The sequence below is a fragment of the Pygoscelis adeliae genome, unplaced genomic scaffold, assembly GCF_000699105.1.
Source record: "Pygoscelis adeliae isolate BGI_AS28 unplaced genomic scaffold, ASM69910v1 Scaffold1, whole genome shotgun sequence".
Lineage (NCBI taxonomy): Eukaryota > Metazoa > Chordata > Aves > Sphenisciformes > Spheniscidae > Pygoscelis > Pygoscelis adeliae.
This window is the reverse complement of record NW_008824051.1, coordinates 4,302,118-4,317,729: the sequence shown is the minus strand read 5'-3', so window position 1 is coordinate 4,317,729 and position 15,612 is coordinate 4,302,118. Positions and strand designations below refer to the sequence as shown.

The following is a 15,612-nucleotide window of genomic DNA, read 5'->3' as shown; positions in this document are numbered from 1 at the left end:
GAAATCCAATCACCAAAAGAGTTTTTGTCCTTGATATGACGTATAAAACCTCACAGTGAATATCAGAAGTCACTTGTCCAAAAAAGTAAGTTATACCACAGAGCATAAAAATCCCGCAGTGCCAGCACTGTAAACAGGTCAAGTGTGGTAGCTGAATCATTTATTTGATTCCTCAATTAGCATACACATAAGCGTCCGCTGCTTCTGTGACACCTGTATGAGATGGGGTACTGCAGCTAGAAGTGAGCTAGAACAATCACAGACTTTGATCTAATTAATACAACAGGCTCTGTCTCCTCCTTCTGTCCTCACATCTGTATGAGAGACTCGGAGACAAGTAAAAAATGTGGAGTCTGTTGGTTTTCTTTTTTCTTGGTTTGAATAACAATCTTAAATGGCAGTTTGTACCAGGGTACACACTACCTCTAGTAATACCACGATCGCTAAAAAACCCCACAATATTCAGTGTACATACCACCTCTAGTAATACCGCAATTGCTAAAATCAATGCACCGCAATTGCTAAAAACAATGCCCCCCCCCCCCAACCCCCCTGACTAAACTGCAACACTGAAGTGATAAAGAAGTCTGACGCAAATCCATGCCCCCCCACTAGACAAGGCTCCTCACTTGCCTTTTAAGAACCAGGAGTTAGGTGTACTTTCAACTAACAGGATGGGCTTGTCATCAGGGTTATCGGAGCTCTGCAGGGTCCTTCTTGCAGCAGGGCAGGTCTCCTGCTCAGCGTTTGTCCAGAGTGCTGCTCTGGGGAAGCTGGAAGCAGTCCTGCAAGACACTGAACATCTGCACACACTTATTTATGGCACAAATTCTACTCCAATCTCAAGATGTTGCTGCTTCACAGACATGCTAGAAAAGGTCAAGTTCAGGAACTAACAGTTTAACAATGAGAGGCAAACAGAGGGCTTGGGAGGGCCAAAACCTTCTCCTACCCAAAGGTCACCAAGATTCGTCCCCTACAGAAATTTAAAAGCATTCAAATCTCTCATGGGACATACAGTCATTCTAAGCCTCATGACAGCGCTCTTATGAACAGTTCACGACGCTGATCGTGCTGTGAGGCAGCTAGCAAGAGAACTGTTTCAATACACAAAGAAAAAAATAAATCAGTCAAGACAGCCTGAAATTTCTCTGAACTCGGTGTTTTATTGCTTCGTGATTATTAGTTACGCTTTGACACAATGTACTTTGGAATAAATTAGCACCTACTACATAATTTAAAAATTTAGTATCTTACAGCTCACGTAATTGGCACTATAGAGAAAACCCAGAGATCTGTCATTTTGACCCAAGATTAAAAGAAAGATAAAATGTTTACATCCTTTATTGTTGGCAGGTGAACTTTCATTGTGGAAGGCCCTTAAAAATAGTGAACAGAAACTAACAGCCTAAACGCCCTCCAAAAAATATATAAAAACAGTATCAGATAAATCACTCCCTCCTTTACACCAGTCTTTTTGCTTTGGTACTTTTAGTACCCAAGTGCACAGTAACTCCCTCATCTCTTTTAAAGGAAAAAAAGTAACATGGTCAAGTCTACACTGACTACTTTGGGTGACAAGAGGAGAGACTCCCATACACCATCCTCAGCGCCCATGCAAACAGCATTTTTATCAAAAGTGACATTGCCTCAGGATTTAACACATCCCAAGAGGTTTATAAATACTAAAGGGTTTTTTTAAATTATTTTTAAAAAAAGCAAGAATTATTTTGAATAAATAAATGACAGCTGTAATAGCTGCATTTACTTTGGTGACCAGTTATCTATATGCAGCATAAGTTATCTTCATAAGGCAAGTGATGAGATAGCGTAAGTGAAGTCCCTGAGGATCAGCATCTCTGTGCTCAACGTGTTTGTTTCACAATGTATGTAGACAGCCTGGAAAACAATCAGTCCCAAGGCATCTGCTTTTTAATCTCCAAGCACAGCTGCAGACCACACAATGCATTATTTCTGTACCTCTTCTGTAGGCAGGAATATGTAAATAAAACAGAATACTTAGTAGGTGGTGGTGGGGAGTTAGCTCTCCTAAACCTGGACCAAGTGCTCCACCTTGTGTTAGTCCTTGGCATTCAAAGCGAACCTCTCGATGCCTGCTCAATAATTGCAGGTCCAGCAGAATAGCTCATGATTTCTTCTGCCTGTGAACTAGTGTTGTCCATGGTGCCATATGATTGCTGCTCCTTATGGGCAAGCATCGTCCTTTCTGTAGAATGAGGGTGCAAAACTCGGGGGACGTACATCTGAAATCACAAGCGTTAAGGATTTTACTAGTCTCTCAAAGTATAACGTTGGGATAATTCACCCAGGATAATTTTTCCCCTCGCCACTCTTCTTTTCATCCATTTCCCATTCTTCACCTTAACACCTAAGGCCTTTTGCACCCTAACGCAGGCTTCCTGGTGCAACACTCACCTGTACTTGTAGACTGTGGCACAAAGACCTCTATTTCTACCTCAGTCCTACATCCTTTTAAGTGACGTGGCAGGTAAGACCTGCTACACATGTCACAACTTTGAGAGTCACAAAGCAGTGGTAACTGACTGCATTTGGCAGCTGTCCAGATGTGAGGATCTGTCTGGTGTAAGGCCCAGAACACACCGTACAGAGCTGCTGAAGTAGCGTGTCTCAACTACTCCTAAAACGTCAGCCGAAGGTACTTCTGGAACACCACCTGGGAACAGTCAAGGAGCCCACCTGCAGAACTCTCTGGTCCCACACACATACGGGAAGTCCCACAGTCCATTCAGACTAATATGTCCTACACAAGCTCTTTGGTAAGCAGGGTGAGAAATTAAGTTTTTCTAGGAAACGTAAGAGAATATTAGTAACTCTTAACTTCTTACAGAAGATGTTGGGATGGTTGGTACATCTGTGTCATTTCCTCTTTCACCTTGCATGTCTTCTACCTGTAACCAGTAACAGGTGGGGAAAGGAAGAGAGACAATATCAAATTGGTAAGTCAAAACAATATACAGAGATCGTAAGTGCCCGAAAACCTGCACAGAGATCTCTCTGCGCAGTACTGGTACTCTCTCCTCCAATCTTCTTGCATACTTCTTCCATACTGCTCTTTCCTCTCAAATTCAGCTCCTGTAACATGGACAGACTTTCCACTGTGCCGAGCAGCCTACCTCTACGATCAGCCCTCTTTAGCCATCTTACCGGAATGAACCTTTTTGGACAGACGTTGCTAGCGAGAAGGCACAAACAACCCAGTAGGAATAGCTGGTGCTACGTCAAGCACATAGGTAGGTGCTGAAAGCTGTTAGGTATCCATCACTTACCTTATAGTTCAGCGGGCTCAGGTACTTGAAACAGCCAAAACAAGTATAAGCCAAGCAAATAACAATTGTGATGTTGACAACTAGGAAGGTAAACATGGTTGTAGGTGCTTTAAAGCCTAGAAAAATATCCAGAGAATACAATATAAAAATACATAGCAGGAAAAACAGAACAAACCAAACAAACCTTTACTTTATCTTCCCCATTTTCAGAAGCCTCGTGTTTTTATTTCCTTAGAGGACTGGACACACCACTTCCAGCCACAAACAGGAGAACCTCATTATGCACAAAGCTTGTTGACTGGTAAAATTGCTGAGCAAACTGTTTCCCCAGTTTCCTTAAAGGCCAAGAAAGGCGGCTGCAATACGGGAATTAAAAACAAGACTCAGAGCGATTCTTCTCCTCCTCCCTCAGCCATCTATTCTGGACCCACTTCTAAAATGCTTTCATTAATGATCTGTGAAATGTAATAGGTAGAGTCCATTTATTAAATATGATGAAGACACCAAACTAGATGGCTTGCAACAACCCAAAGGAAAAAAAGTAATAGAGGGAAAAAAAAAATATCAAAGTTACCTTGATAAATTAGATGACCCCACCCTCTTTCAAGGAAAAAAAACCAAACCAAAAATAAACAGTAAGATGAAATTGTATGTAGAAGTTGTAAATAATTACAACTTGGAAGGAAAAATGAAATGTAGTATGAGGGATAACAAGCATGTAGCACTGCAGAATACAACTGATGATTACAAGCTGGAAAGCAGTCAATAGTGTGATGCTATCACAAAACATGGGAAGAAAAAAAAAAGGTAAGTCTCTGGTACCTATACAAAAAACATTTGGTGCTACTGAACTTTCAACTTGAGCAGCCTTGGTCTGTGTAGGACACCATGACAAAATATGGACAGAACTGGGAGGAATCCAAGGAAAAGGAACAAGAAAAGAAACTGAGTAAACATGAACACAGCTAAAAGGTAAGTTTTTCTTGAGAGAGATAGATTGAGAGAACTATAGGAAAAAACATGGTAGCAGCCTCTAGTATGGGAAAAGTTATAATGATTACAGTGACTTACTATTCTTCAGGTCCCCTGGGGAAATATTCTGAAGAAATTAATCTCATTTTGCAGCAAAAATGACATAAATAAGATATTAGGAAAAAAAAACCAAACCCCAAACCTAGCTGTTTCCAAGCTTCTTCAGTCAAAAGAGGCAACATCAACCCTCAAATATTTTTGTGGTAACCCCAGCATATGGAGTGGCATAGAACAGACGAGTTTCACTTTTTAGCAGGTTATATAAGCCCTGTGCAGATCTGTTCATGAGAGGGGGGAAAAAACAACACACTCTCCAAAAAATCCCCACAAATGTGTCACTGTTCAAACCAAAAAGGGAAGTGAAAAAACCTCCCTATGGGTATTCTGGAACATCCTTTAGAAGAGGTTGTTTTTGTAAGTGGAGGTTACATCAGTATTTACCAGCTGGTGAGGCATATCTACACCAAAGCCAATGTATGGTGTGAACCACAAGGCAAAACAGCAGAGATCAGGGAAAAAGAAATCTCCAAAGACCAGTTTTTCCTGCCCTGTGTCCTCAGCACTCCTCCCTGCCAACAGCTCTAGAGAACATGGGACTTAGGTAATCCCAGGAGACAGGGCTTGAACTGCAGATAGTACCATCGCCTTCTCTGTTGTGAGAGGCCCAGTGGTGCTTTTGGTGTATAATGGATGGATGGCATAAGAGCCGAGGAAGAAAACAATGACTGAGGAGGAAACAGAAGAAACCAGTACAGCCTATCACCTTCTGTATGCAGTCAAGTGATATTTGATCCTGACTGAGAACTGGGACAGAAGTCCTTCCAGCCTTACTTTAATATAATGAGTGGCAAAACAGAATTCTATCACTGTACTCTGCAACCAGACTGAAATATCCTTACCAGGCAAACTATACAAATCAATGACTAAGCAATCAAGCTTTACACACCACAGACTGATTTATTTTGCAGATAAGGAAGCAGAGCACTCTTCCCCCTCCTTCCTTCTCTTTGGCACAAGAAGCGGCAATGAAATCAATGGCAATGAAATCAAAATCTCAAGTTCCTACCTCTCAGACTCATACCACTTGGCTAGACTGCCCTCTGCACTGACAAATCACTGAACAACATCCTGTAAACAGGATCCTCTATACTGACCAAGCCAAACATGGTAGTCCGGTCTGTGTTTTCCACTACTAAGTTCCATGACAAGTGATGGTTTTACCACAGATGCAGAACCAGAAAACTTTATAATAAAGATTTAATTTTTACTACACCAGGATTTCCTTCATAACAATTAAAGAGGGGCATCAATTGCTGTGTGTTTGGAGTTGATTCTTGTAAAGCATGCTCTAGAAGTTATGCTGTTATTTTAGAGGACACAGACTTGTTGGTCTTCCTGGTTGCAAAGACAGCTCTCAAAACAAGGGGAAAAAACCAAGCTCTCAAACATACAAGTAATGCAGAGACATCTGCTCAAATCCAAGGACAGCCCGAACCAATAGTTCCGAGTGCCTCTTACATCCACAGGGAGCTAACTCTGAAGTTAGATGACAGTCTCCCAACAATACCTTTTTTACTACTGGTATGCTAGAAAAATACAACACAAGCATAGTCATTTGTCATCAGTGCTGTGAAAGCAGAGAAGAGTGCAACATACAGTTAGATACCAAGGGCCTCCTTCCCAAGAAGGGAAGCTCAACTCCTTCCGGCATCACCAGCATCCCTGTTCCATGCCAAACGCTTCCTCCTATATCACAGATTAAAAGCCATAAGCTATCACCTACTTTTTCTGATGTCAAAGCTGTTAGTACACCACAGCCAATACTATCAATGCCAAGTATTTGCAAAATACAGAACATCGCTATTTTTAAAATAAATTACACACAAAACATGAATTTTTAAATTACAATATGGGAAGGAGAGTCACTGTCTCACTGCAGTCTTGCATGTAAAGTTTGACAGATGACGTAGAACACAGGTCTTACTAGCATTAGCCAACATTTTAACAGTTTTTTTTCTAAATGACAGCTGTACAACAGAGGCAGCAGCCAATTCACCCAGGCAAATTAAACTTATGCACAGACTACACAAATGCAGGTAGTGAAGCCGGAGACCATCTTACTAGAAAGAGCTAATTCTGAAGAGATTTTTGTTTTATTTAATGATTTTTACTGTCTGTCACTCCACAGCCCAACTGGCCAATTCAAACTCTACAGATTTAGGGAACACATGATCGTCTGTAAAATGAAGAAATATGAAGCTCCACGCTAACAGTTTTAAGTTAACATATCGGCCATCTCCGTCAGAGTATCTTATGCAAACTTGTGTGAGCTGCAAATGCTGTATAATTCAGTGCCACAGGCAATCACCATGACTTCCCATTTATGGAAGCGAAAAGAAAAGCTCAAAATCTATGAAACTTCACATGTAATTTAGGTAAGTTGGCAAGAGAGGTAGGAGTAGCTTCTCAGTGGAAAAAGAAAAAAAAACAAACTTACCTAGCCGCAAAAATGAGAAAAAATAGAGCCAGAAAAGGCAGAGAATTGGAGCTGCAAGGGCCTGATTCACAGCTGCAAAGTGCATCTTCTTCTCCAGCTTGGCAGGGAGATATGCATAGTAAAGGTTATAACGGTCAACCATGTGCTTCAGGAGTATATATATTAAACCTGGAAGGAAAAAAGGGAGAACCAAGGAGAGGTTGTTGAAGACTTGATAAAAAGCAGCAATTCTGTGAGGAGATCTACACTAACCAGGTGACTGAAAAATCTAGATACCAATGGTGGATACAGCCCAAATATGAATAGGGTACAGCTGCATGACAGCAGCCTGCTCCTAAGGTTGTTGCATCCCCAGCCCAAGACCCCTGGGGTCTCCCCATCCCTCCCCCTCTCCGCACACTTCTCTGTGGCACCACTCGTGCTCCCAGGGTGAACCCAGAGCTCCTTCCTAGTGCCTGCACATGAGGCCAAGCCAGTAGGGAAGACTTGCTAACTCCTCCAGCACCGTACTGGTAAGGAAAAAAGGTCTAACAGTAGCTTAACGTTAGACCTCTCAGCCTTCAACATATTCATGACTGGATTTCAAGTCAGCTATTTCTTATCCCAAAAGTGCCAGTTACTGCTGTGACAGCTATGAATTGCAACAGCTCTCGTACGCAGTAGCACATTCACATATTTACAACTGCACACAAAATGAAATGTAAATAAATATCAAGTACATTGTTACAAAAAAATTGGCCACATTCTCCCAATAATAAGGTTATTGATTAAAACCAGTTCTGAACAATGTCTAATTTAACTAATTTTGTTGTATCTAGCTCTCTAAAATTTTGGATTAGAAAAGGAAAATAACTGTATAAAATGATTTAGTACTACTTATGCCTGATAAACAGGTTTCCAGAGTGGAAATATCTGTAGTTGCTGAAATGATATTTTTATGCATAATTCTTATGACAGTCCAGAATATCTGTGAATGAAAGATGCAATAAAATAAGATGTAGATCATGTCACAGTCACTAAAGATGGACAACTGTCCATGAGTTCTAGACAGATTGCTAAGTTTCTTGTGCACCCATACAGGATTTAATGGCTGGTACAGGAAGACGAAAGTAGTCAGAGCCAGATATATAGGCAACTTAAAGCAGAAATGTTAAGTTTTGTTCATGGGACAGAGATAAACTAACTGTATAAGGGAAACATCCTAGAAAAAGGAGGTCTGCGACTCAAAAGATCTGGAGACCTTCTCAGGGTCCTGTAGGACTGCAGCTCCATCTACACCACAGAGCAGCTGTGCTCCACCCACATGCCCTGAACTCCTTGTTGACTGGTTTTCTAAGCCAGCAAATCTACCAAAGTATGCAGCATTGCCTTTTCCGGTCAAAGGGCAGCTATGGTGTTCACCAAGACCATGTCCCAGCAAAGCAGTCAGCACATCGTTGGGTCACATCCCTGGGGTCAGGACCATGGAGCGCACAGCTGTCCATAGCACAGTGGTGACCACAGCCCTTTTTCTCATTCTCTTCAGGATGTGGAATTTTAGATTAATGGTTTGCGATGCAGAAGAGCTGCAGTAGCGAAAGGACAGGTAGTTTTCCAGTCTCTTGCTACTGGATTAACATGCATATTTTTGTGCTTCATTTTACACACATCAGTCAAACTTTAGGACAAAAGTTATTTCAAATGTGCCAAATGTCTCAAGTCAAGTTTGGCTCCTTAAAGTGGACCTCCAGGCTGGGTACCCTCTGCAGCTTGTTTCTCCCAGACCTCAAGAACCCAGAGATAAAAATAATCCCCTCATCCCCAAACCTACCTAAACTCCTACACTTAACTATTAAAAACCACCACCAGAGCTACTACACTCAAACTTGAGAAATAAAATAAGTATCTAACAGACATTAAATATACTTTCAACTTCTAAAGGCAGTACAAGAGCTAAATAATTCACCATCTTCTGCCCTGTTTTTCCACAAGAAGGGAAGGAAACTTGGATCCAAGTCCTAAGGATTATCAGCATTTGGACTGGAGTAAGAATGCAGAACTGGGCCTTCCAAGCCTCCCACATGAGCCCATCTTGCTCACACAGTGCCCACAACTCATCAGAAAACTTACCAAAAGGGACAATGATGGGACACGTAATGCTATAGGCCATGATGACAGTGAACACACACAACATCCAGGCATACATTGCTCCAAATTCATATTCAAATGCTTGTTGCTAGGAACAAAAACAAAACACCCAAAATTCTCATGTCATCTATCAACGTGTCAGGAATTAAGAATAGATTCACTAAAGCAACAATTCACCTTCTCTTATTCTCTCCCTGTGACAGATCAGTTATTTCCCTAAGAGGCATAAATGATGTAATTAGAGAGATGGAGTATTATGTGTTTTAAGCATCTGTACTTAGAGAAAATATGCTGCTTCTTTCATAGCCTTAAAGTAATTCCTCAGGGAATCTGTCTTCATCTACAAGAAGCAACTACTTAAAACCACAAGGCAGAAAATAATCGTGCCAAACTCAGAACCTTCATATCACTGCAGATTCTACTGAATCTGTACTGTTCCTTGCGTTGGCTTTCCCAATAGGGAAAGCTCAAGATATCAAAGCTTTGGTGTGGTCAGTATTCTCACTTTTTCCTCTTGGGATGAGGAAATCAATATAAACCATTTCAACCAGAGCAAGGGGTAATATGCAACAGTTAACAGAAGTGAATGTTTAAAAGAATTTTTTAAAAATGGAACCCACCTACCCATAAAAAAGAAAACAAGAGGAAAAAAAAAGAAAAGAGACAAAGAATGGGGCAGCTGTATACAGGCTTAAGTTCCCATTGTAACACCTGGAATTTCAAGCTGCAAGACGACACATCATCTGGAAGTGAAAGTCTACCATTTAAAATGGAATACAGACAATAAGTGTATGTTTTGCTAGGTGTATGTTCAGATTAAAGTAAGTTGTGCACACCCGCAGGCTGAGAGAAAAAACTAGCTATAGACAGATTTGAATTTAAAAAAACCCAAAGTTTAGAGTATAAGATAAAATCAGAATTATCCTATAAAATCCAAATCATAAAGCTCTGACTTGGAGCTATGAAGAGAATAATACCTAAAGTTCAGAGCTTGGGTTTTGATTTTTGACCATCTCTGACTTGAATAAATACCTCCCCATTATCTGTGCTGCAAATGAAGGGAATATGAACTTGTCATGGGTGAGTGAAACAAAGGCCAAAACAAAAATGACAGGAGATGATAATTAATGGTATGAAGGATGGGGGCTCCCACTGTTTCTGATAAGGATCAGTCATTTAATTGCCTCTTGCTAAGGAGGGGCTCTAATACCTGTTTAATGTTTTTCCTTTCTGCTGTGGACTTGGCCATTATCATGCGTATGGTGTAAAGGATGAGGCCAGGCAGGCGCAGCAGCTCCATCCCATTGCCAATGAAAGCAGAGGCAATCACATAGTTCACAAAGAAGGCCCCCTGGTCAGGCAAAAAGACACATCTGCAAGGAAAGATATCAGACGCTGACTGGACAAGCAAATATAGCATATATACAACGGATCCCTATCGCCTTTGGAAATCTCTTACCATAAGGATAAAGCACTGGACACCATAAGAAGTGGCTAGAAGACTTCCGATAATCTTGTTGAAAAAGAGTACTACATAGCTATAAATGCAGTAAGTGTAGTATACTGTAAGAGCCTGGCTGAGCTGCAGTTCGGATGAGGAATAAACTGTTCATGAAAAGACACAGCAGTCTGATGGGTGGCTGATAGCAGACAAGAGCATCATTTGACGTCTGCAACAGCAACCCGAGACAAGATGAGATAAGACTGCAATAGAATAATTGTCTCTCCTAGCTTAGTAACTCCTAATTGTCTTCTTGTTACTGATTTTGAAACAGCATTTGGAAACCTAACTATGTCCTAATAATTGCATTCTACTTTTTCCCTCCAGCCACAGTTCACAAGAGCTTACAATAAGCAACATCTGCAAATCTGCAATACTAGTGTAAAAACGTTCATGTTTCTAAAAATCAAGAGTCAATGGATTTCAGAAGAACTGCTGCAGCTATTTGGTCTCACTGTAATCCTTGGGAAGATCCCCTGTCCATGATAGGCAACAATCCTCAGTACATTTTCTGGTCCCCTCTCACCTGCATCATATCATCCTGTCCTTTCTTGTCTTCTACAGAATTTGTAAGGTTTGGGGAAAATAACTGTCTCTATTGAATGTTTGTGTACATTAGCTAGCAGGAAAAAAGTATGGATTTCTTCATAGCAAAATCACTTACATTCTCCTCCCCTTATTCAACATCATCCCACAGCATACCATCCCCGAGCAAATTTTAATAAACACTAACCAAGATTAGTCAACAGCAAAAAAAAAGAAGTCCTAAGTATTCCTTTAGCAAAGAGTTGCTAATACTTACTCCAGCCTAACTGCAGAATCAGACGATTCTCTGTCAAACAGCCAACGGAAAAAAAAATCAAGGCTGAAAGAAAGATGTTTAATGTAATTCAGTCTCCAATAGCTTAGTACTGTGTAAAATTGCTTCTCTTTTCTAAGTAGTTCAGATCAGGATAGTGGATAGAGAGAATTTAATCAAATAATCTGGACACTACTTTAGCTTTATCACAGTTACTGATAAACAGGAAAAAAGATACAGAATCAAACAAAACAGAAGTGTCTACTCATACTAAAGTTTTAATGATTCATTTTTAGCAGTTATTATATAGATAAGACAAATACATGTTACCCAGTTAGCCAGGGAAACAGTCAAATACTGTAAAGGTGGAAAGAAAAGGACAACTATAACTCAAGTATAAGACAGTCAGAAAACTGGGTTCTCAGCTATGATGGTGAGTATGGGCAACTTTCAATTAGTCATTGATCTTACAAGGTCTTAAATTTCTTTGCTAAAAGAAAAGTCAGCCTTTGGAAACTTTAAGGGCTATGAGGTCCTCAGACGAATGTTGAACATTGAAATCTAATGCATAATGATAATATAACCATACACGCTGGAGGGAGTGGGGGTACATCAACTATACTTCAACTAGCAACCAGAAAACAAAGTAAGTTGTCTCATATGATAAAAATACTCAAACATTACTGCGTTAAACTATGATTCTTTACCTGGTCAGACCAAGGGAGGGCAGAATCAATACCATGAAGATCAAAAATATGTAGACTTTATGCATCATTATCCTGTTCTCTGCAGATCTACCAACATAAAAAGTCACCGAGTAAGAAACTCATATGAAAGACTTCCACACACAAAGAATCTTACCCAGAAAATGTCAGCACCTGTCAGACTTTCAGCTTCCCCTTACCGTATCACATTGCTACAAGATATTCACAAAACAAACATCTTTGAGATATTCACTAATTTGGACCAAGCAGGCTCTCAGTATTTTTTTTGGCAAAGAAAACACTTCTGAACATTAATCCACGCTCTGGATTAGCATCACTACAGGACTGCACCACAAGCAAGGGGACGTGCGACAATCACAGCTGGTCTCTCATCCAATGATACTCACATCTCGCAACAGCTTGTAAACAAACAGCTCTTCAAGTGTTATGCCAAGAGGGATTAGGCAGTTCGTAAAAGGGCACCACTGCCAAGAAACCAGACACTTCGACAAGCTACTTGACTGTCCTTGCCAAGTGTCAAGTCTTTGGGAACAACATGACACTACTAATGCTATACCCGTACTACGGTAGAAGGAACATCTATCTAGTGACACACTGTTGCCAGAAAAGCGCAGCGATTGCTATAAACAATTCAGACTGTTAAAGGTGGTATCTGATAGGGCATTAAAACCTCAGGGGTTTTATTACAGGATCATGTAGCCCTTGGGCACTGTGAGACATATCAGTATAACTATACCAAGGCTTGAAATCAGATCTGTGATCACTAGTGACTTTAGAAAACTATTTCAACTGACTGAGAAGGGCTCAAAGTTCATGTGCCTAGTGTAACTACCAAAAAAAAAAGTTGATGCAAAGCATACAACTTCGGTCAATAAATAGTAAATTCTGGACATGATGTCTTACAATGGAATGGTACAAAAAATTAAAGAGTCAAAAAAATTGACCTTAGAATATAAAAACAAACAAAAAATGGCTGCAGGCATTATGGAAAAAGATTGAGTGAAGTTGAGTGAAGCTGGGATTCAGTGTGCAGTAACATGCTTTTATCTGACTGTAGGTAAACTGGAGATGAAATCTGGTATGCCAAACCAAGCTGTGCTGAGTTCTCCACGTTAGCAGCACGTCACTGTGCTTGACATCTCTGGAGTGCACCGGTCGTATCTGAAAATCTTGCATCAACACATCTGCTGGGCCTTAGTCCCATAGGTCTTCTTAGATCGCTACTAACAATATCAAACAGCTGATGTGTGCACAGCACTGAGTTGTGCACCAAGAGTTACATGCAGACCATTTTTTTCCACACAAAACAACAAAAAGATGGATGCCCTTTTTCTAAGTAGCATGTCAGCAGTTGGAGCACTTTCTGTTGAAGTGGGATTCTGGGGTTCTGTGGTGTTCTCAGCCTGGAGGTGATCCAAACCCACACCTCCTATCTTCCCAGAAAGAGAGCTAGTTACGGGACCAGAGGCACTTCCCGTGCTCCTATTGAAGCTACACGCCCTGACCCTGCTTATACGGTTTTTTCTGACTAAACGCAAAGACGCAGGGAAGCATAAGGATATCGTGTAGTGAGATTACACTTGCTGCACTGATTACAAACTACTTAAACTCCCAAGTATTGGTTATAACATTAGAAAGAGACAAAAACATGACATTCCCTGCTACAAGAGGTCTGCAGATTTAAGAGCTCCATGAAAGACAAGCATTTTCTCCATTTATTTTAGTAATTCAGCTGATAAGGCCAAAAGAGAGGAAAATCTTGCTTACTTTGTCCAGTGGGACTCCAGCAAAGTTGAGTAATAGACAATTGTTGGTAGCAAAGCTGAGAAGGACCAGAGCAAGAGCGTTGGGAAAAACTGACTGACGATGGGATTCTAGTAGGGGGAAAAAAAAAAAGTAAGAATAAGTATTAAAAACATTTTAATGCAGCTGTGGTAGAACAGAGGCTGCAATATTTGCTTTTTTGTAAATTATAGCAGGTTGGACTTGTGGAAATTATATTCAGATAAAGTCTTAAAATGAGTGAGTGCTCAGCACTGGTGTGCAAGACAAAAAACAAGAGTAGGATTGGAAATTAAATTCCATGAGAGTGAGGTCTCACAAGCAGTTTTTATGTAGTTTACACTAGCTTGGGAAAGTATTTAAAATGAACAGTTTGCAAGAGACTTTAGCTGCAGTCAAACTAGGACCAGATTTATATGCCATCCTGTTTTGAATCCAATAAGCAAAATAAAACCATGGCATCTTACTTCAGAGTTTAAAATCTGAATTCCCCCCTTCTCATCATAAAAATAAAAATACAAGTTGGACTTGAAATTCCATTTTTGGCAAAGGTGTTTGATTACAAAATTTAGAATTATGTAAATTTGGAATGCAAATTTTTACTGCAAACAAATAAGACATTTATCATAATATAAAGTTTCAGATGAAATTACTTCAGGCTACTATCAAGGAACACAAGAGGACTAAAGACCTGATTCTGGATGCATGCTTTTTAATCAGCAGTTATGTAAAACAATCCTGAGAATTCCAATTGAATTTAGCTTATACACATTGTTTCATTGTCTTACTGTACACCTATCAGTTTATCAACATTTTGGTCTGATACACAGCTATATCCAAACATATGGTGATACTCACATTAAGGTAGTGAATAGGTTTAGTGACATTGAACTTGTCCATGGTTGAGATGATTATGGAAGGAGTAGTAAGGAAAAACAGCACAATAAAAAGAAGCAAATTAATGCAAGCCCATCTAAACCACCATTTCAGTCCACGCACTGAAAGATTTTTCCTGAGAAAAAAAATAAAAACAAAAAGGACAAAAACAAGCAGTAAGCATTTGCTGTTAAAAAAATATATATATACTATCTGTCAAGTTACAGGTGGCACTGCTTTTTCTAAACCGAGCTTTCATAGTCTCAAAGTTATATAACAAAGCACTGCACAAGTTCCAGTTGCTATTAGAAATAAAGAAAACTGTGCAACCTTTCTTGAACGATAACACAAATTGCGCTTGCAGAAGAACATATTTAGCCTTTCATAACACAAACACAATGTCTAATGTAGTTAAGGTTTGGGATGAAACACTTCTACTGTTTAATAATACCGAAGCACCAAACAAAGTCAGAACAAGAAGAGACACGAGATAGAAGAAGGTACAAAGAACTTCTGCAAGGAGAATAGCTGTCAGAAGCAGAATCTACCAAGATACTGTGATTTAAAAAAAAATAAATTAAAAAACCCTGCATCCCTTCCTGCCATATTAAAACAGCAACCGTAGGTCTTAAACAGGTAAAGTTCTTAGATGTTATCTGAAATGATTCCCAAAAGGACTGGAATCATTTGAGCTCCAGCCAAAGCCAAGTATTTAGAACAGACAAAACAGAGATACAGAGGTTCAGTAACATGCCCAGTTACAACAACTCTTTTTGTGAACCTAGGTAAGTAACTTGGCAAATCCCTGTGCCTCCAACTTCTTCAAGGGGGAGAGGAGAAAAGAAAAAGAAGAGAAAAAAACCAAAACAACAAAACCCCACCATCTTCCCCTCCCAGAGATGTTCAGAAAAGCTTTGTAAGTGCTTCAACCCACCAAGTTTCAACGATCGTTTCCTGTGCCCATA

At 40.0% G+C, this 15,612-nt stretch overlaps 1 protein-coding gene across 1 annotated transcript in view; it reads right to left on the bottom strand.

Annotated features, from left to right (window-relative positions):
• Positions 1-1,151: 1,151 nt before the first annotated feature.
• Positions 1,152-15,612, bottom strand: part of TMEM63A (transmembrane protein 63A) — a 31,163-nt gene continuing 16,702 nt past the window's right edge. The window contains exons 13-22 of the mRNA XM_009333644.1: positions 14,630-14,783; positions 13,757-13,863; positions 11,972-12,058; positions 11,268-11,330; positions 10,175-10,337; positions 8,947-9,052; positions 6,838-7,005; positions 3,309-3,424; positions 2,868-2,930; positions 1,152-2,264 (exon numbers count right to left, since the gene is read on the bottom strand). Coding sequence (XP_009331919.1) covers positions 2,094-2,264; positions 2,868-2,930; positions 3,309-3,424; positions 6,838-7,005; positions 8,947-9,052; positions 10,175-10,337; positions 11,268-11,330; positions 11,972-12,058; positions 13,757-13,863; positions 14,630-14,783 — 1,198 coding nt within the window. The 3' untranslated portion in view covers positions 1,152-2,093. The remainder of the gene's footprint in view (positions 2,265-2,867; positions 2,931-3,308; positions 3,425-6,837; positions 7,006-8,946; positions 9,053-10,174; positions 10,338-11,267; positions 11,331-11,971; positions 12,059-13,756; positions 13,864-14,629; positions 14,784-15,612) is intronic.